Below are 27,911 nucleotides of genomic sequence, written 5' to 3' on the forward strand. Positions count from 1 at the left end.
TAAGTTCAACTCCTTCCTATTTCACAAACTTTTAAGCACACACACAAAAATCTTCATGGCAAAAATCTTCATGGCAGCTCTACTGAAAGCTAATAATTTTCTATAGTTATTTGTTTTACCCCCATTTCTGAAATTCTATCTAACTCCTTTCACCAAAAACATGCCTATAATTTTGGAGTTATAGATAATAGTTTTGTGCTTGTGACAAAATTTTATGGATGAAACAGAGTCTGTGATCACCCTATTCAAACTGCTAACAGTTTAAAAGAATAACCAAAACCAGAAAAATAATAAACATGAAAGCAAATCTCACTAAGCAAGAAAAAAGGAGTATTAAATAAATAAACAGGTTCACCATTAAGTCAGTGGAGACGTTTTTCACTTTGACTTCCTATATCTAGAAATTGACTTATCAAGAAAGATTTTTATCAAGTATGCTTTTTATAGAGAAAAGGATTACTTGTGTAACCTTTTAAAATTGGGCCTATTAAAATACTAAAATTAACAACTATTTCCGAATATGTACAAGATTTATATTCAATGACAATCAAATAAACAAGTGAAAATACAGTATAACTCCTTACCTTAAAAAATACAAGCCAAATTAACAATGCTGAAACTTTATATACTAATCATTTACATTTCCTCTAAAGAAAAGCATTTGATCCCCTTAGTTCTACTAGAAACAGACAGAAGAATTGGAAATTTTTCTGAAAATAATACTTACAATATCAAAGAAGACTTGGCAAACATCAATAGTATTCAGCAATTCACAAACATGGTCCTGAAAATAAAAGTTTATTTAAACCTTTTACCTATATGAATACTACTAAATTCAGAAAACACACACAAATAAAATGTATTTTGAATTTTTGTTCTAGAAGAATTCTAATTTTATTATCTACAAGTGACAGAACAATTTATATGATTAACAAATATCAATCTATCTCTGAAATGTTAAATTCTATACATTAAAATACATACCTTAAATTCCATAACATCTACAAATGTGAAGTAATATAATGCCAGATTTTTCAGAATCTCTGATTTTTCTTTCTGTAGTTGTGCAAGCTGTTGCTGTGAAAACAAAATTAGAATGCATTGTTTACTGAGAACAAAATTATTTAGTTTTACTACAAACTATCTTCTTTTATGATTGCTAAATGGAAGCACAAGCTTTTAGGACAATATTTCTAGATGATTAAGGCTCTTTTAAAAAACCAAAATACTTGAGACAGCAACTGCTAATAGCGACCAGCAACTGACATTGTGAGGCTATAAAACGAATCAAAGCAGATTAGTACCAAACTGCACTACTATTAAGGAAAATTGGAAAGTGTTAGGAAAATTATCAAATGAACTCTTTAAAAAAACTAAAAACAACTCATGAGCATGACCACATTACTAGAAGTGGGAGAAAAGAAAGTGAAAAACATTATAACTTACACTACAAAAAACAATATGCTTTATAAATTTGGAACTTACCAAAAAGAACATCCAGGCAAAGCCACGTTACGCATGCAAAATAAAATGTAGATACAAACATAAAATACAGTAATGGTTCCCTGACCAGATCCACAAAACACAATAATACATTAAAGAAAAGCAAAAACCAAAACAACAAAAAAGATATGAGAAAGAAGCAAAACTAGAGTTAAGACACTGGTAAACATAAAAAGAAGAAAAATGTGAATACAAAAGACAAATATTATTTCAATCAACTGTATTATTAAATTTACAAAAGTCCTAAGTTTTCTCTTTAAAACAACTATTAATATAATTTCTGAAAGAATCCGGCCATATTTAACATCATATATCATAAGTCTGCCAGAATTCCAGAAAAACATCTAGAACCTATCTGATACTCTGAATGTAGTCTACAGAATAGAAACTTCCACATCTTCCACTTCTGTTAGAAGAGCAGAATCTCAGGCCCACCTCAAACCTACCAAATCAGAATCTGCCATTTAACAAGATACCCAGGTGATCTGAATGCACATTAAATATAAAATAATTCACCTAGAACATGAGAAAACCAGAAAATATGAGAAAGTGCTTCAAAATATCAAACTTGCTATCAAAGCCCATAGTTTTGAGGCCCTCAATCAGTTCTTAAACTTACACCTACACAAGAGTGTTGGGGGAGAGGTGCCTCTACACATAATTGTATTGAACCATTATGATAAGTCAGAAAATTTATAATAGTGAGCATAGCATCAGGAGATTAAAAAAACTATTAAAAGACTATTTAAAAAACAGCAAGCACAGGGGCTTCCCTGGTGGCGCAGTGGTTGAGAGGCCGCCTGCCGATGCAGGGGACGCAGGTTCGTGCCCCGGTCTGGGAAGATCCCACATGCCGCAGAGGGGCTGGGCCCGTGAGCCGTGAGCCATGGCCGCTGAGCCTGCGCGTCTGGAGTCTGTGCTCCGCAATGGGAGAGGCCACAACAGTGAGAGGCCCACGTACAGCAAAAAACAAAACAAAACAAAACAAAAAACAGCAAGCACAGCATTCTGGTAGACCCAACTATTATAAAGTGCCCTAGACACGGCAGTCCCTGAGGACATGTAAAAAAGTGTAAACGAAGTATCTCTACTTCCCCTATATGCCAGGCAAACTGAGATATATACTTATAGTGATGGATGTAACCGTTCTAGCTTTATCTGTGGTAGTAGTTGACTCTATTTTGAACAATATATGTTTCAAAACAATTCTATGTTTATAAGCACACTTTTAATCATTACCACTCACAACATCAAGCAGACACCTTTCTAAATGATTCTGTTTCCTCAGATTATACTACCTTTACCTTGTTCAATAACATTAAACATTTACAATTGACGTCTTAATCCTTTCCCCTACTTTTCAGTACTTCAAATTTGAACTTTGCAAGGTAACAGGTGAAAGTAAACATAATATAATAGGATAAAAAGCAAAAGTGTAATTTGGTTGCTACTGGGTTAATTATTAATAGTGCCTCTTTTCAATTTCAGTGTCCTAGTTTGGACAAAAAATGACACAGTCACCATCTTATTATGGGCCTTAAGGATCTTTTACACAAATTCTCATTTTGCATATTAAGAAGCTAATGCTCACAGAACTTAAAAGAATCTTCCCAAGGTTATATAACTACTTAATATGACAAGGCCAGGATTAAAAATTTCATATCCATGCTCCTGATAAAGTGTTCTTTCTACCATTCCACATGCCCCCCATCTTCCTTTTTAATAGTAAAATCTCATTATGGTCTCAATTTCTCATTCAATTTTATTTCCCCCCAAATTGTATGTAACTAGCCTCTACACTGGCTAAAACAAATTTACTGAACTAAAGGATATCTAAATTCAAAATAACTACTCAAGTTTTTAAGACCCTACATAATTTGGTCCTAATTTACCTTTCCAATCTAAATTTCCCCTATATCCATTCACACACTATACACAGTAGCCAAAACAAACTATTCATTATTTTCTACACACATCTCATGTTTTCTTTACTGCTTTCTCTCTTGAGATGTCCAAATCCCACCACTCACGTATGTCCAAATCCTACTACTCCTAAACTACTCAATTTAAATGTTGACTTTCAAGAAAACATCCCTGATTGAACTTTTTCCCTCAATGCAAATAACATCTCCCTACTCTAAATGTGTATAATTTCTAATAATATCACTTTCTACCTTATATCAGTTACCTGCAACACTATGAGACAGTGTATCAAACTCCACAGCCCATATCAAACAGCTCTGCACATAAGAAGTACACAATATAAACATCTATCAGATGAGTGATTAGGACAATTTTAAAAAACCTTTATATGTCAGCGTCAGATGACATGTTTTAGCAAGTGACACCCACCTCTTACTGTGAAATCACGGCTAAATGACTTAACCTCTCAGAGTCTAATACCCCCATTATCAAAATGGGAGCTGATGTGGGCAGTTTAGCCAATATAATATACATGAGAACACTTTACAGTGCCTGGCACCCAGAAGCTGCTCATTAAATATTAAGTGAATAACAGAAGATGCTCACAGACCACTTCTCCAAAATAAGCAAGAATAAAGCTGTTTTAAATAATCCCAATACTACTCATAGTACTTCTAATAAGACCTGATATTTAACTGAGCATGCTCTCTTTGCCAGGCAGTGTTCCAAATAACATACAAGTATTTCACAAAATCCCCTCAATGTCTCTACATATAGTTACAATTATGTTCCCTATTTAATGAAAATAAATTCCATAAAGCTCTGCATGAAAGTTCAACTATAACAACAAAGAATAAAAGTGTCTACAACTCCTGGGCTTCAACTGAAAAAAAATGCTCCTATTTTAGTTTTTAAAGTGAAGTAGAGCAGACACTATCAAAAAGTATTTAACTTCTAGGTTCAACATCCAGAACAAGTTTTTTTCCCATTATCTCTTTGTTTTATAGTAAATAAAAAGTAGGAAATGGTTTAAGAATATAGCTCAGTAATAGATTGTTTGATGCTACAGAACAGAACATTAGAAAAGTACAATTTTGAGAAATGATTCTATTAATATTCGCTAACACTTTAAAAGCATATAATGGATACATGGGTTAACTATATGAGCAAAATATCTGTACAATGCTTTCATTAAAGCTTCTGACTGTGGAACATTATTCTTAAAATTTAAGTAAAATGTGTAGAAACAAAATAAACAGGATAAATAGCCATGCAGATCACAAAATAAGATCATATCTTTGCAATGAAAAATCTTGGTAATTAATCTTTGTACAATTAAGAAGCATTTTCTACACAAAATATAAGTATCTAAAAAACTGATTGAAATTTAGTATTTACTAGCTTTCATTCTTTCAAAGAAAAGATACTAGCAAATTACAATAAGGAACCAATGACTAAGAGAGCTAACTCAGATTTTCAACATAAAGGAAAGTGACTGAAGTCCTTTATTCACCCATTTCAAATATTCTTTCATCATCGAAACTGCTTATGCATAATAAATTATTTTTCTTGACCTAAACTATGCTAGTATTTTGTTCCTCTTAAAAAACCAACAAGTACAGAGGTTTGGTTCAGGGAAGGCTTTGTTCAATTTCTTAGTATGATATTCTAAATCAGGCTTTTCTTTCTTTTTTATTTAATTTTATTATTATTTATTTTGGGGGGGCTAAGTTGGGTCGTCATTGCTGCATGCAGGCTTTCCCTAGTTGCAGTGAGCAGGGGCTACTCTTTGTTGCGGTGCACGGGCTTCTCATTGTGGTGGCTTCTCTTGTTGCGGAGCATGGGCTCTAGGCCCGGGGGCTTCAGTAGTTGCAGTGCAAGGGCTCAGTACTTGTGGCTTGCATGCTCTAGAGCGCAGGCTCAGTAGTTGTGGTACATGGGCTTAGTTGCTTCATGGCATGTGGGATCCTCCCGGACCAGGGCTTGAACCCGTGTCCCCTGCATTGGCAGGCAGATTCCCAACCACTGTGCCACCTGGAAAGTCCCTAAACCAGGCTTTTTAAAATAAGAGTGCTGAGAGGCTATTTGTGTAAACCTCTTTTTTTTTTTTTTTTTTTTGCGGTACGCGGGCCTCTCACTGTTGTGGCCTCTCCTGTTGCAGAGCACAGGCTCCGGATGCGCAGGCTCAGCAGCCATGGCTCACGGGCCTAGCCACTCCGCGGCATGTGGGATCTTTCCAGACTGGGGCACGAACCCATGTCCCCTGCATCGACAGGCGGACTCTCAACCACTGCGCCACCAGGGAAGCCCATAAACCTCTTTTAAGGAACTGTCCAGCCACCACTCTACTCATCAACACTCATGTGGACTACTAACTATAGTATAGAAGCCTCCTAACTGATCTCTGTACTTCTGCTCTTGCCTCTTCAGTCTTCTCCATATAGTGGCAGGAGAGTGGACATTATAAGGTAACACACTACCCTGAAGAGATGATTCCAATGAAGGTTATACAAGATATTAACACTGGATGAAGAGTATACGTGAACTCACTGTATTATTTTTGTTTTAGTCTAATATTATTTCAAAATAAAGGGTTTTTTAAAAAATTTTAGTAAGTTTCCCATCACACTTAAAATACAAAGTCTCTTACCAATGTCTCAGAATAAAATCTAAATAGGACCCCTGCCTGTCTCTACAACTTCATCTCCCCTCATGCTCCTCCAGCCTCTCACAGTAATTGTCATACTGGTCTGCGTGCTATGTTCATCAAATAAATTCACCAAGGTTGGTCCCACCTCTGAGCCTTTGCACTTGCTCTTTATCATGTCTGGAATGCTCTTCTCTACTTCTTCACATAGCTCAATCCTTCACTTCACTTCTCTTCAGAGAAGCCATTGTTGTGCACTTACCTAAAATAGTCTTCTCACCCACGTTACTCTCTTACTCCTCATCCTGCTTTCTATTTCTTCCTACCACTTATCTCCAAATAAAGGTACGTATTTATTCACTTTAGTTGTTTGTTGTCTAACATCCTAACTTGAATTGAGATTCCACAGAGGAAAGGAGGTTTGTATTATTTCATGCTATTGTATCCAAGGTCTAGAATACTAGCACACAGTAGATGCACTTTAAATGAATAAATAAATGATCTTCAAGTTTCTCAACATAAGTCATAGAATCCACTTTTAAATTGTACTAATTATCAATGAATGCAATATCAGGTATCAATTCATGTCTCAAATGAGTTTATGTATCCTAACACGGAGTGGTAATTTAATCCCTTGAATAAATCCCTGTTGGATAAAATACTTCATTATGTCCTTACAGGATAAGAAATGAGAAACATTTGAAGAGAATGACATATTCATATCAAATATAAGCAAATCTCCTAAGATTATATGAAAATCCAAATTAACACAAAGATTAGTCATTTTAAAAAAGGTTCATGGGACCTTGTTGAACTTTCATTTTATTATATACAAATGATTCTGTTGGCATTCAATATTTCATAAATGCATTTTTCTGAGCAAAAGGTAGTAAATACATTTTAGGGAAAGTTATCCTAACACTTGCCTAGTAAATAAGCATTACTGAATGTTTAATATTTGTTACTAAACTAAATCCTCACCACAACTTTGCAAGGTTCATTTTTTAAATTGTGGTAAAACATAACAAAGTCTACCAAGATAGCCATATTTTATAAGTGTGCAGTTCACACGTACAAATATATCTGCATTGCTGTGCGACCATCACCCCACCTATCTCCAGAATTTTTTTCATCTTCCCAGTCATGGTATATTTTTATCCTCATTTTCCAGATATAGAAACAGACTAGAAAAGGGTTAAGATGTTAATCCAGGTCAATCAGATTTCAAAGTTCAAAACACCTCTTCAATACACTTTAAAATTCAAGTTGCCAAACCATGACAAAAGTAGTATAGGGATAAGCAAAGCTAAGGCTATTTTCTTGTCAGAAAATACTTCTATTTAATTGTAGCTTCATCAATCTCACAGATTGAAGCTTCTAAGAACTCTAATTCAACCTCTTCATTTTATATACTAAAGTGATCTTTTTCAAGTTTATATTGCTGTCATCTGTTTAAATTAATTCTGAAAAGCAAAGAGTTTTGTTTTTTAAAGAACAGAAAGGCAAAAAAATTTAAAGGTTTTATGCGTGCCTCTTTGCAATAGGACTTTACTGTTCCTCTCATCAAGAGATGTAGTTTATTTTTCTACCCTTACAATCCCAGCTGGCCTTGTGACTTGCTTTGACCAAGAGAAAGCAGCGGAAATGATACTCTTAACTTACAAGGCCTTGTAACTTCACATTTTGTTCTTTTTTGGAACACTGTCCTAAAGTGTCATGTGTGAGAAAGCTAACATATCCCACAGAAAGGAAGGTTCCACATCCTCTATCCCAACAGGCCCCATGCCCCAACCACCCACCAGATGAACGCAGCTGTAACCTAAGGCTGGTGAGACCAGCAGAGGAACTGCCCAATCAACCCCAGAATATGAAATGAGTTGTTGTTGTTTTAAGTCCATTAAGATTTGGGGTGGTCTGTTAGGCAGCACTTGGTAACTGAAACAAAGATCAATAAAAGAAATTAAAATAATCTCTATTTCACCACCTGAGCACATTAACTTGCACCAGGAAAAATCTTGGAAGTTTAAGATTTCTGGTCACAAGATGGTTAAATTAACGCAAACTGATGAAACTAATTTTATCATTAGTACTAGAAAAGCACTAAATATATGCCCCAGTATAGTGTGGTCAGTCAGATCTAACATCTTTGTATGAAAGATATCACACTGTACTAACGAAAATACAATTTACCTCATATAATGGTACCATTTCCCATTATGAAGGAAAATGTAAATGAAGCTAGCCCCTTTACACTCAATTTTAATAATATTTTTTAAAAGTCTTTCAGATATGTGGTTAGCTTGCTTTCACAACCTGGGTACAGAGAAATAAGTCAGGCTTTTCTTACTGATTAGATATCATAACTGTAATCAATTATACTGAGCTAATTATGTCAAGATGGCCTCAGGCGCTACTGACATGTGCAAGGTAACATGCCAACATTAAACAGTCCTTGCTGGCTATACTTTTTACTTTTTAAAGTTTTTATTTCTCTTCCTATCAATTACCATTTGCTCCTGATGAGAATACCCTTTAAGGTACAATGCATTAGAAAATATACGTGTTAACAATTTTACCTAAGCAAACTCAACAAGCTTGGGCACAGTGAGAACCAAAAAGCTTATTTCTGAATAAACTTCATTTTTTATAAACTACCATTTCTGGTTGCTCAAAATCATTTGTTTTTTACAGGTTTACTGAGGTATAATTTATATACCATAAAATTCATCCATCAGAAGTGAACAATTAAATAATTTTAGTAAATCTACAGAGTTGTGCAACCACCAGCCCTACCCAGTTTTAGAACATTTCCATTATCCCAAAAAGTTCCCTTGTGCCTATTTACAGTTAATCCCATTCTTACCCGCATCCCTAATAATTACTGATCTGCTTTCTGCCTCGATAAATTTGCTTCTTCCAGACACCCTCTATAAAATGAAATCAAATAATATATAAGCTTTCTACATCTAGCTTCTTTCATTTAGCCTAATGTTTCTGGAGTTCATCCATGCTATAACATGTATTGGTAGCTTGTTTCTTTTAATTGCTAAATAGTACTCCATTAACTGCATATACTACCAATTTACTTTATTCATCAGTTGATGGGCATTTGAATTATTTCCAGTTTTAAGCTCTTATGAACAATGAATGCTGCTATAAACGTATCTATATGTGGACATGTAATGTACTTTCATTTTTCTTGAGCAGATTCCTACAAGTGGTATTGCTTCCCAGTTCCCAGATGTGATTCAGAGAGGCTTGTGATATGAAAAGTAACCTCTAAAAAGAGACAAGTTACTGTAATAATATTATTATTCATTTAGTTAACAATTATTTAGTTAACAATTATATTATTCATTTAGTCAACAAATACCCCAACATGATATTATATTGTCAGACACTGTTGGAAGAGCTGGGGATAAAACTATGAATAAAATGATGACCCTGCCCCTAAATGAGCATACAATCTAGTGAGGACTGTATATCTAGATATACAGGTAATTCTCACTTTTTTTAGATTAACTATCCAGTTTTAGAATCTGGTTACACCACACTAACTTCTAAGTGTAAGGTTCAAAGATGGTGAAAAACTACAATGATTAATTCCCACCTTCCCTTCAAGACAAAGACCCTCACTAATTTGTAATAACATGAAAGAGGTTTATAAAAACAACAACAACAACAAAACCCCACACACAAAATAGTACGAGAAAGACCATAACAAGAAAGTTCAGAGCTTCTAAGGGTGGTGAAGATAAGAAACAAGATGGGGAAAATTAAAGGAGGGCCTAAAACTCAGAGAGCACTCAGGGATTATTTTTGTTAATTGATTACATACTAACAGAGAGTGGTGGCTCATATTAAATTGCCTCAATCAGTAGGCCTGTAAAGAGGAATAAAGTTTATGCTTAGGCCGTCTTGACTTTTTTCTGGCCTTTTTGGACATCTGTTGTTCTTGGGAGATTTGGAGATAAGGTGACGTGGCATCAGTGGAAGAATACTTCCCACTTGATATCTCTAATACCCTCTTAATACCCTACCTTCATCAATTCTTTGAGCTCAGAGGGAGCTCCTATTCATTCACCCTACTACCTTTTTATTGAAATACAACCTCTCATGTTCGGTTTCCTCTTTTGGCCCATCATTATATTACTCCCTTGTAATATAATGGTCCTTCATTATATTACTCCCTTGTCCCTCTATCATAATTACCTGATAAAACCCACAGCAGGAGAAAGCCTATGTCTATGCTGACTCCATCTCAACCTGAATTCACAATCATTAAATATAACTGAGTAGCAACATTATGCCATTTTCACCATCAATTCACTCTCACACTCTCCTCAGTGATTATTCCACTCCTTCTCCTCTCTCTCAATAATTCCTCTTCAACTTGATTCTCAGCTTAATGCTAGCCTGAGCCCTAGGCTTATATATACAATTGGCTACTCAACATCTCCACTCAGACTTCTAGTAGGTCTCTCAAACTTAACATATCTAATATCAAGCTACTGAGTACTATCCCTTCTATACTCCCACCCCAAACCAGTTCCTCTTGCTTCTTCACTCCAGTAAATCTTGATATTTCCTCAATCCAAAAACCTTGGGGTCTTACATTTCTCACTGTCTTATATACCCCATACCCAATACATTGGCAAATACCATAGGCTCTGTCTTCAAAACATCCAAAATCTGAACAATTTCTCACCTGTACCACCCTAGACCAAGCGACTATCAGCTCTCCTCTCAATGACTGCAAATTTCCTAACCAGTTTGTTTTTACTTCTGTTCCCCTGCAGACTATTTCTCAACCCAGCAACCACAGTGATCATAGGTATATCATTTCATTCCTCTACCACTCTTATCCAATAACATCTCAACTCAAGAGTAATTAGCCAAAGTCCTTACTATGTCCTAGAAAGCCGTATCTCATCTGCCGACCCCTTCAATCACTGTCCTCATCTCCTACCACTATCTCCCAGCCCCTTTCCCCAATCACTCTGGTCTATTCATAATGGCCTACTTCCTGTTCCATGAACAAGACAGGCACACTCCCGCCTGAGCCTTTGCCACTGCTGCTCCCTCAGCACAGAAGGCTCCTCCCCCAGCTCACCTCACTCCCTCCTATCTTTAAATCTTTTGCTATATTGCCTCCTCCTCAGTAAGGCTTTCCCCAGGTCAAGTAAATTGGCATCTTCCCACTATCACTTTGTTCTTTTTAGAACTCAACTCTATGTGGCACTATGTGTTTTTTCGTTTGTTTGTTTGGGTTTTATTTTTTGGTCTATCTCTGCCCAGCAGAATGTAAGCTCTACAAAGCCCAGTGACTTGTTTATTTACTGCTGGATTCCCTCTCCCAGAACAGGACTTAGCTAATAGAAGGCACCCAGTAAATGTTTTAAATAAATAAATGAATAATAGAGAGGACTATGAGAACATACACAAGCAGCACTTAACCTAATTTGAAAGAGTTAGTAAAAGCTTCTCTGGAATGGTGACATCTAAGGATAGACCTGAAAGACAAGTAGAAATTATCCTAGTGAAAGAATATGGGAGAGAAAGATTGTTCTAGATAGTAAAAACAGCATAAACAAAAGACCCAGAGGCAAGAGAAAGAATGGCCATTTGTGCCATGGAAGTGTACACTCTCCCAAAATAAAATATTTCTTTAAAAAATAAAGCAATTAAATCTATTTCCCCATTTTCTACATTCTATCCTACACCAGACAATGAGGACTAACACAGTATACTATCCTATATGTTCTTGGCCAAAGACCATTACTGTACGTATTTAAAACATTTTTAGCCAAGATGAGTGAGTGCTAGGAAGAACAAAAGAAAATAAGTATTTTACAACATTTGTTATTCATTTCCTTATAGTTTCTTTTGCTGGCTTCAATTTTGGATCTTGGCAAATAACTTTTGATTTGACAACAGGTAAAACCAGACTGGCCATGAAAAACAATAAGATACCATGTCAAAGGTACTCAAAGGATAGCAGGTTAAAAGTGGCTAAAGGCCCCTTCAAACAAATGACCAAGAAAACAAAAGCTAAAGATCAACAGGTGATTAGGTACTGGTAACATCCTTTGCTATTATGAAGGAAATCATTATCACCATTGCAGCCAAAGGGATTGGCTAACAACGTTTGGAAGATAGCTGAAAAACTGGCAAGATATAACTTCAGGAAATTTGAAGAAGATGGATAAATGATTGCAAATGGCAGGAATGCATCTCCTTGGGGACTATGCTATGAAACCTCAGTATAATGCTCATTGGCCATTTCATTTGCAGAAAAACTGACAGCATCCTTGAGCTAAAGAAGGTATTACTGCAGTTTAGTATGATTAGAATATAGAGTGGGCAAGATTCACAACATAAGGTGATTTTAAAACAGATGTGTTTTGGGATCATAAGAACCACCCTTGGGAACATGACAAAAGCTGAAAAATACATTCACACAAGAACTCTGTACACAATTTCAGGGGATTTCCAAACTCTATGAAACTCAGTGTGAAAGTTCAGGTGAAAACCATTACACTCAGGACAATAAAGAGAAATATGTCCCAGGATGAGAGCTATGCAGCAGGCTTATGCAAATTATCCAGAGGGAAGTTAGAAGACAGAGGATTATAGGAAAGTGGGCTCCAGAAAAAAAAAAGCTTACAGAAAGGTGGTATCATTATTAGACTGGATAAATTTTAAAATTCTATGAAGGCACTTAACTAATTCAAGAAAGTCAATATATCTATGTAACAAATTTAACTGAAATATTCTGGAAGAGAGAATCCATTTCACTTTGATAATAAATATATGATATTATGTATATAAAAATACATATAATGTAAACATATTATATATTTGGACTTATAAGAATAAGTACAAAGTGTGATAATGGAGTGCAGCAATGCAAACCGAACACTCAGGTCTTTATTAATTTTAATTTTTAGAATCAGCATATAATTCAATCTCAGAACACTTTATGATTACAGAACCAAAGGAAAGCATTAACAATTTTGACAACATGAAAGTATAAATGACCAAGGGTAAGGGTACAAATATAAAGAACTATATATTATTTAAAGTTTAAAAAGGAAGTAACCAATGATCCAAAAATGTTAACAAAAAAACTATCAAACATCAGGAAGAGGGGAGAGGGTAAATGAGGGGAGGAAACCTAACGAGCTAAATCTTCATATATTGTAGCAAAGAATTAATAGATCCTGTCTAAAGTTGGCAAATGAATATATAAAAGAATCAGCATATTCCTTATAGTTCTGGAGGTAACCTCCAGATACACTAAAAGCAGAAGTTCCCCCTGAGAAATATGACCAGGGTGGGAGAGAGTGGGGTAGGATTACATACACTCGCTTTTCATCCTTAATTCTTCTAGACTATTCAATTCGTTATCATGTATTCATGTTAGCATGGTAAAAATTAAAAATAAAAATAAAAAGATTTAAACGTTTAGGTAGGTCATTAGGGCTGATGCAATTCCCTGCCATCACTTGATCTATTTCAAATACTTTTCAAATATATTAAAGCAAGGCTTAGTTGTTTCTTCTAATGAGGGGTTCATTCTTATATTTACTTTCTTTATTCAAGGCAGAATTAAAGACTATTACATGTAGAAGAGATATTAACTAAATGTTGAAGATACATTTTTAAAAGAATATTGACACAAGTTAGTCCTCACTGTATTAAAATTCTTTGAAATTTGGTAAAGTTTAATTGGTCAAAACCAATATTTCTTTAAGTTGTCATTAGGATACACACACATACTTCTTCACAAAAGTACATCATGAAAACTCTGTTACAGGGCTTCCCTGGTGGCGCAGTGGTTGAGAGTCCACCTGCCAATGCAGGGGACACGGGTTCATGCCCCGATCCGGGAAGATCCCACATGCCGCAGAGCGGTTGGGCCCGTGAGCCATGGCCGCTGAGCCTGCGCGTCCGGAGCCTGTGCTCCGCAACGGGAGAGGCCACAACAGTGAGAGACCCGCGTACCGCAAAACAAAACAAAACAAAACTCTGTTATAGGGCTTCACTGGTGGTGCAGTGGTTAAGAATCCACCTGCCAATGCAGGAGACACAGGTTCAAGCCCTGGTCCGGGAAGATCCCACATGCTGAGGAGCAACTAAGCCCACACGCCACAACTACTGAGGCCGCGTGCCTAGAGCCCATGCTCTGCAACAAGAGAAGCCACTGCAATGAGAAGCCCACGCACTGCAATGAAGAGTAACCCCCACTTGCCGCAACTAGAGAAAGCCCACGCGCAGCAATGAAGACCCAATGCAGCCAAAAATACATAAATAAAATAAAATAAATTTATATAAAAAAAAGTTAAACAGGTTTCCAAAGGTTCCAGTTTAGGTAACCAAGTGAATGGTGATGGCTCAAAACAGAGAACACAGAAGAGAAACAAAATGGAGGATAATCATGTATTCAACACTGGATACAATGTTTGATATTTAGCTTGTGGAGCTGTCCAAAGGGTAACTACAGATAGTATATTACTAGATAGTATACTATCTAGTATATTACTTAGTTGATAGTATATTACTTAGTTGAAGCCATGGAAGTAAAATGTTTTCATACATATATACTGCAGGGTGTGAAAAAAAAGGTCATTTAGAAATACCCACATTGAAAGAGCTGCTAGAAGAAAAGCCAGTAAAGTAGACCAAAAAGTCAGAGAAGTAATATAAATAACAGCTTCCATTTTTCAAAAGCAATTTGTTACACAAATCTGCTAAGTGCTTTAGGAGATATTAAACTGCTTAAGACTGGAATTATCACCATTTATTTATTTTTAATCTATTTTTAATTAAATTAAATCAATTAATCAATTTATTTATTTAATTTCTGGCAGTGCTGGGTCTTCGTTGCTGCACGCGGGCTTTCTTTAGTTGCGGCAAGCAGGGGCTACTCTTCGTTGCAGTGCGCAGGCTTCTCATTGCGGTGGCTTCTCTTGTTGCAGAGCACAGGCTCTAGGCACACGGGCTTCAGTAGTTGTGGCATGCGGGCTCAGTAGTTGTGGCTCACAGGCTCTAGAGCGCAAGGTCAGTCATTCTGGCTCATGGGCTTAGTTGCTCTGCAGCATATGGGATCTTCTTGTACCAGCACTCGAACCCATGTCCCCTGCATTGGCAGACGGATTCTTAACCACTGTCCACCAGGAAAGTCCCTATCACCACTTTAGAGATAAGCACAAAGAGACCTTAAGATGTTGAATGATCTGTCCAATATTATTCAGCTAAGTGGAAAGACCAAAATTCAAATTCTGGTTTGTTGTCCATCCTCTTAACCAGTATACTACCATCATAATGGAAGCCATGATAAGACAAGTAATGCCCATTTAGAGACTAGGAACGAGTAAGTTTTCTTATCCTTTCTTTCTGACTCCTGACTAAACCACAGTGCATGTGTCAAGAGCCTCCCCAACCCCATCCCCAATACCACCATCCCACCCCCAGAACACATTTATATTTTCAGGAAGCTGGGACTCCACTAAAAATTAAAAGTACAGTTATTTTTATAGCTAATAACATAATGAAGTTTTTTTAAAAAGTGTTGGTAAGTTTGAATCCTGACATAGTTCTAAGACAATGTTTGAATAAATGAAAATTAGCTAAATTAAATCATATCAGTTAGGTTCATTCACTCATCATTATTTAGTGCCTCTTATCTGCCAAGCACTAGGGATAAAATGGTGTCTAAAAACAGACTCTAATGCTGTATCTCTGAACAAACCTTACTGCAATGACGACACCTTTAGAGTTGCTTTATTTTGTCTTGCCTTGAGTGCCATTTGTAAGCTACTTAAATAAAGAATATAATTACATAGTATTTGTAATACTGTGCTCCTTGAAAGAGGAAATAAACAATATCTATAACACAAAATATTCCTCTAAGTCTGAAAGCTTAATTTCAAATTATTTCAATAATGGCCTGTATCTAAGTCCAGAATCCCTATATTATTATTGTGCCACTCTACTCACAATGTCTTCATTCTTAGGGCATTAAGATCTAATTTAACATATACAGGACAGTAATTTATATCATTTCCCCCTTAATTTGGGAATCAAGTCCAAAATTTTGTATTAAAATGGACAATAAAGAGGAAAATCCCATAATGACACTTTTGTGCCAGATACTTTTACTGCGTAGGAAGAAAGGGGAAGGGAGATTAAGTTTTTTAACTTTTAGAAAAAAAAATTTCTTAAGAAAAGTTTTAACATACACCTGAATATTAGCTTTTAGGATTTCTTGGGCAAAACAATTTTTACCTGTTGATAAAATAAGGAGTTTCTACTATTTTCTCCATCCAGGGAAATAACAGATTTCCCTCTATATGCTCATAAGAAACCTATGAGAAACAAATCATAAATCCATTTGACAGTTACACTTTCAAAATAATGGAAGATATCATGTTATAGGCAAATTAGATAATCTCTCAACTCAGAAATGCTTTCCTTAATCTAAACTAAATAAGAAAGTCTATAAAGTCTATTAAAATATATAGCCTGGCACATATCAGACACTCAATTAAGTGTCATAATTATAAAACTGGATGGCTTTTATTCATATGAATTTTACTTAATCAACCTGCTTTGAAGCGTATAGGGCATTTAGTTCAATACCATGACCCAGGAAAAAAGCAGAATCACATTCCTTGGTACAGACTCTCCCTAAGTCCAGAATTGGGGGGGAAAGTTTGTAAGTTTAAAACTGGTCACAAAAGGGCCTAAGCAAGACAGTAAAAGTGACTTGACAGAGTGCAACATCATCACTTATTGAAGCCGTGTTAGGAACCAATTCTGCTATTAGTCGGCACTGCCTTCCTTCATTGTATACTAGATATCTATGTGCTCCCAGCTTCTACTGGATTTCAAAGTATAGGAGCTGGAAGCAGGAGCAGTTACTAAAGAAACAATCAAAAATCAACAATTTTTTGGCTACAAAATAAGACTGGCTTTTTTTTTTTTTTTTGTGGCATGCGGGCCTCTCACTGTTGTGGCCTCTCCCGCTGCGGAGCACAGGCTCCGGACGCGCAGGCTCAGCGGCCATGGCTCATGGGCCCAGCCGCTCTGCGACATGTAGGATCTTCCCAGACTGGGGCACGAATCCGTGTCCCCTCCATCGGCAGGCGGACTCTCAACCACTGCACCACCAGGGAAGCCCAAGACTGGCTTTTTTGTAAGGATCTATTTTAGAAACTTGAAAGCAAAAATTTTGCTGAATTTTTCACTGAAAAAATCTTAATTTTCGTGACTGCCTTTTCTGAAATTGGGGACAAGTGGTGCTTGTATAACATAAATCAAAACAAAAAAGTGCTAACCACTAATCTTCTTGATCCCTGAGATAAAGTAAGCATGTTCTGAAGCACATATTTATACAATGGCCCAAAGAATAAGAAAAGAGTAAGGAATAAGAAAGAAAAAAACCAACGTGATATCAATACTATTTCTTCAGTGTGCTTTAGTAGCCAGAAATCTGCAAGCTCCTATCAATACGAGATGCTACTGTCATTCCCTGTCCTTAAGCTTCTATTAACTATTTCTCTAGAATTAAATATAACAATAAAACTAAACTCCTCACTTCTCATTTCCTAACCTAAACTGGCTAGGAACTTCTCAAAGGATTTTAGCAGGCCCAAATCAAAATAAGATCACAAAACTTCACAAATACTCAAAAACTACACAGTGCTTCAGCAGGTTAAAAAAAAAAAAAGAATAGCATTACATAGAATAGTTGTAAAGACCATATGACAGAACTCAGACTTTGCAAACAAAACAACCAGAGTACATTCTACAAGTAGTCATAACATTCAACAACGTTGTATAATTGATTTTATAGGTTAAACATAGAATTATCACATGACCCAGCAATTCCACTCCTAGGTATACATCCAAGAGAAATAAAAAACATATGTCCACATAACTTTTACACAAATATTCATAGCAGCATTATTCATAATAGTCAAGCAGAAACAACTCAAGCATCCATCAACTGATGAACGGATAAATAAAATGTGATACACCCACACAATGGAATATTTTTTGGCAATAAAAAGAAATGAAGTACTGATACATGCTACAACTTGAATAGACTGAAAACATTACACTAAGTGAAAGAAGCCAGTCAAAAAAGACATGTTATTTGACTCTATATAAAATCTCCAGGATAGGCAGGCATACAGAAAGCAGATTCATGTTTGCCTAGGGTTGGGGGCAGGGGAGGGTGGATGTTGGCAGGAGTGACTGCTACTGGGTCTGGACTTTCTTAGGGGGATGATGAAAATGTTCTAAAATTGATTGTGGCATTGGATGCACAACTGTGTGGAGATACTAAAACCCACTGAATTGTATACTTTAAATAGGTGAACTGCATGCTATGTAAATCATACTGCAATAAAGCTGTTATTTAAAAAATCAATTTTGTACTGCAAAAGTTAAAAAGGTAAGTAAAAGTATTAAAAAACAAACAAGCCAAAAAAACCCCCCAACAGCATTATTGTAAACAGCTTGCCCAGCAAATCAAGAACAAAGATTCTCTATTTATTCTTTAACAAAAAATTTTACTGTTATGAAACAGTGAATATATATTTAATCAGATCTTGCTAATTTTCTAAGAAAATGCTCATTCTCACAGAAATTTACATATATATGTATATAAATTAAACTGAAAAGATTCTCTGAAGAGCTCATATCACAGAGATTTTGAGCCACGAAAAAGAGAAGTGTATATGAAATTAAACGTAAGACAGATTTTATTATAAAATCTCTTTAATTTAGAGTACATAATCTCTCAGATAAGTTAGCTAATTAATGTCAATAACTAAAAAAGAGTTCTCCACACAAATAACAGTGTTCTTAAGGATGTGTGCTTTGAATCACTCACTTGTAATCAGGAACTAATTGTGATACCTTAATATACCAATGATAAAACACAATCTTCTGTGAAACAAAGAAAGATTTCTATTAACCCATACTCACAAAAAACATAAAAACTTTAAAAAATTAATTCTTTAAAAGCACTTTATCAGATGTATTTTGTTAATTGTGACTAGTATTTTTCCTCTACATTAAAATATTTTTAAGTGAAAGATGAATCAACAGGCTAATACAAATCTTCAATGAACATACATGATTTGAGGAAACCAAAAGATGACAAAATATTTCTTAAGCAGAGCTTCTTAAAAGTAGGGAAATCACATGTAAGAGGAAATTTCTAGACTAAGTTTGTACATTAAGAAAAAGAGATAGCAAGAATTATAACATAAGACTATCAAAGAAAAAAATAAAGGAAAAAGAGAAGACATGCAGAAAGACTCCAAGTCAACAAAATTTAAATGAAAAGGCCACAGCAAGGTGAAAAATAACTCCAATTTCCTAAAATTAGTTATTCATAGCAGTTATTATAAGTAATTACCAAAAGATATGTGAACATATTGGGAAGACTAAATATTTCAATAGAGTACTATGAAAAATTTTCCCATCAGAGAAAAGTAATATGGGATAATAAAGATCCTAACACCATCAGCTTGTTATATTATTTTTCAAAAATGTTTTTCTCAATTATAAAAAAAACTAGAGAAACAAATACATTTTAAAGCTAAACACAGCTAATTACTAAAAACAATACAAGCCCTATGAAGACATTTTCTAACTTCAAGACAAAGTTAAGTCTATGACTATAAGAAAACACTCCCCAACTAGTCATGCAAATATTTGAAATACACATGTATCTATTACCTTACTCTTTGTTGCAATTTGAAAGGTAATAAGTGTATATAAGAAATTAAGATCATATGTTTTCTATAATAAAATGGCAATGTAGCTCAGTCATTTTTTTTTCCAGTTTAGAGATAAGAATATTATCTCTAAAAGCCCTTAATCAATGTATGCAATTTGTATGTCTAAATATAAAGTAGATAAATAACAGCTACTTCAAGCATTATACTGACCACTACTTCCACTACAGATGGCTAAAATCAAGTAATATAAAAATTTAAATGACTTACATTGTTGTTGCGGGTTTCTACAGCAGGGAATTTTCTGACTATGAATTTCACAGCAGATTCCAGGTTTTTGTCAATAAGGTAGGATGGTTTTGCCTTGGGGTCTCCACAAGCCTATAAAACAACAGTAATAAAAGTGAAATGCATCCTTCTTCTAAAACCAAGGAATAATAGCAAATCTGTAATCAGAAATTAAGGAGATATTTGTTTTTGGTGAGCAGGTGACAAAATGAATAGGCAAAGTGCAGGGATTGTCACAGCTGAAATATGCAATGGGAGACAATACAGAGATGTTCTTCTACTGAAAAAAATGCATGGAAAGTTTCAAAGCAGTTAGCGCAGAACAGCAGTGAAGGAAAAAGCTCAAACCTAAAAAAAAAGAAAAAGAAAAAGAAATTCTTGGTTTGAGGTAGGATTGTATTCATTTGAGGCTATTAAAATATTACAAAATTAAATATTCAGTAGAGTACTGGAAATGTTTCTTTCTACGTGTTATATAATAAAAGCTTATGTTTAAATGTCTCTTCCAAAATGTTTTCCTCATTCACTTTAAACATTTTAATACAAGAGCCCTAGTTCAAAAGAACTGGAAGCTGCTAAAATTGTCTTCACAGCACTAAAGCTGTGTTGCCTGTTCCTCCGAACATCTGAGTTACAACATTGGTTTCCATCATACCAGCAGCACTTCAAACAATGAAATCTACACCTATTCTATATCTCTTAAACACAGAACAAATGGAAATGTTTACATTTTGCCCACATCAGCAGTACAGCATTCTCTCTAGTAAACTGTAAATCATTGTACAAATGTAAGGTATTATTATTAGAAAGAACTTTTTATCTGAACTATGAGCAATACAGAATAATCTTCAATACTGTTCAGTTTCATTCTGTGACATTTAATTAACTGCTTTCTAGTGAGATGCTATTTCTTAGGGAATTACTAAAATTATAACATTCTTACTTAACTTCTTTTTATTGCATTTTAAAGAGGATGTGTCCTTTGAAAAGTTAACTATTATGTGTGAAGAAATACAGTTTTGCAATTTAATGTTTTTTCATCATTCACTATGGCTATGTTGTGGATTGCAGAAAGAGAAGTTATGAAACATGAAACTGATCTGAAAGCGGGCAAGCGGGCAGAGGGAAGGTGAAAAGCTTTGCAAACCTTCCAAACTTGTCCTTGCTGGGGAAGCATTGTAATAAAAAGAGAGAAAATTACTTGTAAACAATGATTGTCAAACTATGACACACGTTTCAGTAGAGAACTTATGCACTGCAGACTACGAATAACAAAACAAGATGAGAACTATATGGTGCTATAATTTTAAAGGTATTTTAAGTAGCAAGTTTTAGTATACAATAGATTTATAGAGTTTATATTATTTATATATATTTAAATACTACTGTGTAGGTGTACAACCATGTCACTTTCTTGGTGCTCTTTCTAAATCAACTTAAAATAATACTAGAAGGAAAAATAAAGACTACATGCAACTATAAAAACAGGAACAAAACCATCAGTGAAATTTTACATACCTTAAAAAGAAATGGTAGCCAAGAATAAAAATAAATCGTTATTGGATGACTTTTGCACTTCAGCTCAAATTAAAACTATTTTTCAAATATCAACTAACTCCTTTCCAAATCAAAGTATAAAAATCAATGCAAACATTCCTATATTTTCCAAATGGAAATAGGAATGCAATAAGAATTACCTTAATTCTCAAACATAATTAGATAAGAAATTTAGAACTTTGTAATCCTTAACCACACCAATAAGAGGCTATTTTGTAAATTCCATTTCAACATCATAAATATTAAAATATATCTGACTTTTCCTTAGAGTAGACTATCATTTGCTTAAAATATTATTTCTCATAAATTAATCTTCCAATTAATCTACTTCCCCCAAAATATTATACTATAAAGAATAACTAAGAACCACATAACTAAGAATTTGTCCCAATAGAAATAGTTACATATTAGCATTTCCTTATATCAATGATAAAATGAAAAGCAAGTTTCATAAACATGCCTGAGGCAGTGAAGAATCCCAAAGTGATTCCAAATTCTTTTTAAATGATATGTATTATCTTTCATACTCTAATTACTTAGAAATTCAGTTATCCATCCTAACAATATTAGTGCAATCAACAAATGAAAATATGATAGACTATCATACCCATTTCCAATGATCACAAATTATGTAAGAATTTAATCAAGTAATTAAACATATATCTATATATGAATGGCTCTTCCTTATTAAACTGAAAACATAAAGAATGGAATTTCATGGAAAAATAAATGGTTATATAGTCTTTCCTTGGAATTAATTTATCTTTTTCCACACTACTCAGTGAGCCATAACTAAACAAACTACACTGGGAGGCAGTATGCCATAAAGATTAAGAATACAGACTCTGGAATAAGACTGGCTGAATTTCAATTTTCATCACTTACTATCCATCGAACCTTGACTATATTACATAACATCTCCTAATCTCAGTTTCTTCACGTGTAAATGGGGAAATCAGTACTTACCTCATAGAGTTAATTATGAGGATTAAAAGACAGATAGATAAGCTATGTACAGTATTTAGCAAAAGGACTGGCACATAGTGCTCTAAAAATGTTAACTGTTGTTAATAATAGCTATAATTATAATTACCTAAGTAAAAGTCTCATATGAATAGTAACCACAGAATAGTCTTTATCAGAGTATACAGAACTAGTAATAATGACTACAACTCCTTCCCCCAATCACTTATTTCTTTATTTACTCCAAGTCTAAACATACTAAATTTGCTTTACTTATAGAAAAAGATTAGCCTAGTAGTTAAAAACATGGATATAGGCTGTCCATGTTCAAATCCTGGCTCCTAACTGTAATATACCCAAGTGATTTTCTGTGCCTCAGGTTCTTCCTCTGTTAACTAGGTGATAATAATTACAATGTACCCAAAAAGGTTTTAAGCCCATTACATGAGTGTCTGTATGTGTGTACATGAGCAGAATTCTTAAAGGTATCTGGTATACCACAAACACTCAAAAAAGCTCAATAAAAAATATAAGATTGGGCTTCCCTGGTGGCGCAGTGGTTGAGAGTCCGCCTGCCGATGCAGGGGACACGGGTTCGTGCCCCGCTCCAGGAAGATCCCACATGCCGCGGAGTGGCTGGGCCCGTGAGCCATGGCCGCTGGGCCTGCGCGTCCGGAGCCTGTGCTCCGCAACAGGAGAGGCCACAACAGTGAGAGGCCCGCATACCGCAAACAAAACAAAAAACAAAAAAAAAAAAAAAAAAAAATATAAGATTAATAGACACTATACAGAAGTACTAGGCACATTTTATTTTTTTCTGAAATCAACCTACTTGATTTATTTACTTAACACCCATACAGACACTTGCAAATACTCTGGCCAAAAAAAGTGCAAGAAAAAAATAAAACCCAACTAAAAGTACCTAGGTAATAACAGTATCCTCAGTTTATGGGTTAGAATACTGAGGCTTAGGTTAAGCAACTTGCCCAAGGTCATCTAGGTAAGTACATCTTGGCAAAGAGCCATACTGAATAATTTAGTTAAGAAGAATGTCCTACTATACTGAAAGAGTACAGCAAAATTCCAACTAACCAGATGTCTTGTTTTATAAAGATTAATCTTCTTTCCCACTCTAACTCAAAAATTTCATTTTGATGACATTGAGGACAAAGGAATCATAAGATAACAACTTATATTTTAAGAACACAGCCTACACTTGATACACCTAAAACCTTATCTTACTGCAATAACAATATTACACAAAATTAATCTTTCATTCTTAAAAGTAACGCCCTTTGAAATAGCAGATTTAAGAAAATGATATAGACTACTATATTTAGTTATCAATTCATTTTAGACTAATACATTCCAGAAACACTACCAAAAAGATTGAATCAAAAGGTTTAATAAATTACCAATTCAATTAAATTAAACTCTTGAGTACTTCTAACCTGCAAACCGCCGCCCCTGCCCCCCACCCCCCAAAAAAGAAAAGGTGAGTAGAGGGCAAAACTGTGCCTAAACCCCTGAATCTTAATGGCCCTACAATAAAAGGTGTTTTGCATAATTGGCTAAAAGGGCTATTTCACCAGACAAAAAGGAAACTATATCTGAACTACACAATTTTTTTAAAAAGCACCACACTAAAACCTTATGTTTTACTTTATCTTGACTCAGCATGATTTCATAATGCATAAAATACTATAATTTAAAATCCCAGAAGATCTAAAGCAAATTTAAATATTTATATACTTAAATTTCCAGTTTTCAGAATTGGAACTTTATTTTCCATGAATATTCTAATTATCTTTAAATTCAACAAAGTTAAGACTAATGTGGCAGATAAAATTACACAAGTGTTAAAGGAAATACTGTTAAACATAATAATTAACAACTCTTGTCTCTAAGCGGATCACAACCCATATGACCTTAGGCAAGTTGCTTAACCTAAGCCTCAGTACTCTAACCCATAAACTGAGGATACTATTATTACCTACTTCATAGGGTAGACTGTTCAGATTTTTTAAAGACAAAATGCACATAAAGTGCTTATTTCAGGTGCCTGGCACACAAGTACTTATAACTTTTAAACAATTCTATTTTTTTAAGTAAAACTTTTCAAAACACCTGGATATCTATAGTGAGTTCCCAATTATCAAAATAAGATTTTCCACGTAACCAATTCAATGTCAGTATTGTCAATTCAGTATTTCCTAATTCGTTTTTTCACAAAACACAAATATAACGTTATTACCCAAAATAAAGAACAAAGATGTTTCAGAGAACCACATAATATTCTATTAGGGGCACAAAATAAACATCTTTGATTAGAAACCTCAAGATCAGACTTTATGTAATTTTAAATATGACTTTAAAACAAATCTTTCTGCCAATCTACCACCAAAATTCCTTCCCAAGGCCTTTCCTCAGATTGTCTCAATATAGATTACGTACCACAGCTTAACTTCATATGGTTAATGTTACGTGTTTTTTCAAAAACTGCCTTACCACAATGTTAAAAAATATATAGATAGAAATAGTCCTCTCTCTATTCATAAGAGATTAAGCAACAATCATTAAAAAGGAAAACAATAAAGACACAAGAGTAGAGAGTAAAAGGAACATTTACTGGGCAGCTGTTGCGTGCAAAACACCTTGGTTTAGAAATTATCTAAACCATCACTCAACAGAGAGGAAAGGAGCATCTGAAGTGACTTGCTCAGGGTTTTACAGTTACTCTGAGTACCCAAAGATTCCAAAACACTAAAAACACTTATTTAAAAACATATGCTCCAAAAAAAAAAAAAAAAAAAAAAAACATATGCTCCAACTTCCCTGGTGGCACAGTGGTTAAGAATCCGCCTGCCAATGCAGGGGACATGGGTTCAAGCCCTGGTCCAGGAAGATCCCACATGTCGCAGAGCAACTAAGCCCGTGCGCCACAACTAATGAGCCCACAAGCCACAACCACTGAAGCCATGCACCTAGAGCCCGTGCTCCGCAACAAGGGAAGCCACCACAACGAGAAGCCCACGCACCGCAACGAAGAGCAGTCCCTGCTCGCCGCAACTAGAGAAAGCCCATGCACAGCAACGAAGATCCAACATGGCCAAAAAATAAAATAAATTTAAATAATAATAATAATATAAATAAATAAATAAAAACATATGCTCCCATGGGCTTCCCTCGTGGCACAGTGGTTAAGGATCTGCCTGCCAATGCAGGGGACACAGGTTCGAGCCCTGGTCCAGGAAGATCGCACATGCTGCAGAGCAACTGAGCCCGTGCACCACAACTACTGAGCCTGCACACCGCAACTACTGAAGCCCACGTGCTGCAACTGCTGAGCCCGCGTGCTGCAACTACTGAAGCCTGCGTGCCTAGAGCCCGTGCTCCGCAACATGAGAAGTCACTGCAATGAGAAGCCTGCACAGAGCAATGAAGAGTAATCCCTGCTTGCCACAACAAGAGAAAGCCCACGTGTAGTAACAAAGACCCAATATGGCCAAAGATATAAATAGATATATAAATAAATAATTTTTTAAAAAAATAAATAAAAATAAAAACATATGCTCCCAGCTCAACATCAAAAACACAAAACCCAATCAAAAAATGGGCAGAAGATCGAAATAGACATTTCTCCAAAGAAGACATACAGATGGCCAAAAAGCACAGGAAAAGATGCTGTACATCACTAATTATTAGAGAAATGCAAATCAAAACTACAATGAGGTATCACCTCACACCGGTCAGAATGGCCATCATCAAAAAATCTACAAACAATAAATACTAGAGAGGGTGTGGAGAAAAGGGAACCCTCCTACACTGTTGGTGGGAATGTCAATTGGTACATACACTATGGAGAACAGTCTGGAGGTTCCTTAAAAAACTAAAAACAGAGCTACCATATGATCTAGCAATCCCACTCCTGCACATATATCCGGAGAAAACCATAATTCAAAAAGATACATGCACCGCAATGTTCACTGCAGCACTACTCACCATAGCCAGAACATAGAAGCAACCTAAGTGTCCATCAACAGAGGAATGGATAAAGAAGTGGTACATATATACGATGGAATATTAGTCATAAAAAAGAACAAAATAATGCCATCTGCAGTGACATGGATGGACCCAGAGACTGTCATACTGAGTGAAGAAAGACAAACATATGATATCATACTATATCATATCAAAGATATATCGCTTATATGTGGAATCTAAAAAAATGGTACAAATGAACCTATTTACAAAACAGAAAGTCACAGATGTAGAAAACAAAGTTATGGTTACCAAGGGGGAAAGGAGGGAGGGATAAATTGGGAGACTGGGATTGACATATACACACTACTATATAAAAAATAAATAACTAAAAAGAACCTACTGTATAGCACAGGGAACTTTACTCAATACTCTGTAATAACCTATATGGGAAAAGAATCTAAAAAAGAGTGGATATATGTGTATGTAAAACTGATTCACTTTGCTCTACAGCAGAAACTAACACAATATTGTAAATCAACTATACTCCAATAAAATTAATCAAAAATACATAAATTTAAAAAATAAAAATATATGCTCCCAAAAATGTATACAAAAATAGTTCCAGGGCTTCCCTGGTGGCGCAGTGGTTGAGAGTCCGCCTGCCGATGCAGGGGACACGGGTTCGTGCCCCGGTCCGGGAAGATCCCACGTGCCGCGGAGCAGCTAGGCCCCTGAGCCATGGCCGCTGAGCCTGCGCGTCCGGAGCCTGTACTCCGCAACGGGAGAGGCAACAGAAGTGAGAGGCCCGCGTACCGCAAAAAAAAAAAAAAAAAGTTCCATTCTTTCAATACCTCAGCTGCTCAAAACTTTTATTGGAGTAATCACTATTAAAGGAAAATTCCGATGATTTCAATAAGTTTTATTTTTTAATTTCTAGTCTAACTCAGCAATAAAACACATTCCTTTGCCAAAATACTACAGAACAAAACGATTTTTTTTTCAAAACGATTTCTTTTAATATAATAACTTAATTGAAAAGACCATGAACAAAATCCCAGGGATCAGAGTGAGAATGCTATTTTTGAAAGCATAGGAAAGAAATTAGCCTCATCTGAATCATATCAGGAAAGAGGAGAAAAATACAAAATGTGACCAATTTATGCTAGAAAGAGGAATTTAACTTTTTACTCAATAAACAAGAAATAATAAACCTGTTTTAAAGCAGGCTTTGCAAAATTGAAGGCATAAAGGGACAAAGATTCTCCCTTGAGTCTTCAGCAAATTGAAAT

At 35.2% G+C, this 27,911-nt stretch overlaps 1 protein-coding gene across 2 annotated transcripts in view; it reads right to left on the reverse strand.

The window, feature by feature from the left end:
* Positions 1–27,911, reverse strand: part of NCKAP1 (NCK associated protein 1) — a 96,657-nt gene that overhangs the window by 60,857 nt on the left and 7,889 nt on the right. The window contains exons 2-5 of one of the 2 annotated variants that reach the window (XM_065880127.1): positions 21,266–21,283; positions 20,101–20,211; positions 985–1,077; positions 728–784 (exon numbers count right to left, since the gene is read on the reverse strand). In XM_065880127.1, coding sequence (XP_065736199.1) covers positions 728–784; positions 985–1,077; positions 20,101–20,211; positions 21,266–21,283 — 279 coding nt within the window. The remainder of the gene's footprint in view (positions 1–727; positions 785–984; positions 1,078–20,100; positions 20,212–21,265; positions 21,284–27,911) is intronic. The other variant, XM_065880128.1, reaches the window with a different exon arrangement.

The sequence above is a fragment of the Phocoena phocoena genome, chromosome 7 (assembly GCF_963924675.1).
Source record: "Phocoena phocoena chromosome 7, mPhoPho1.1, whole genome shotgun sequence".
Lineage (NCBI taxonomy): Eukaryota > Metazoa > Chordata > Mammalia > Artiodactyla > Phocoenidae > Phocoena > Phocoena phocoena.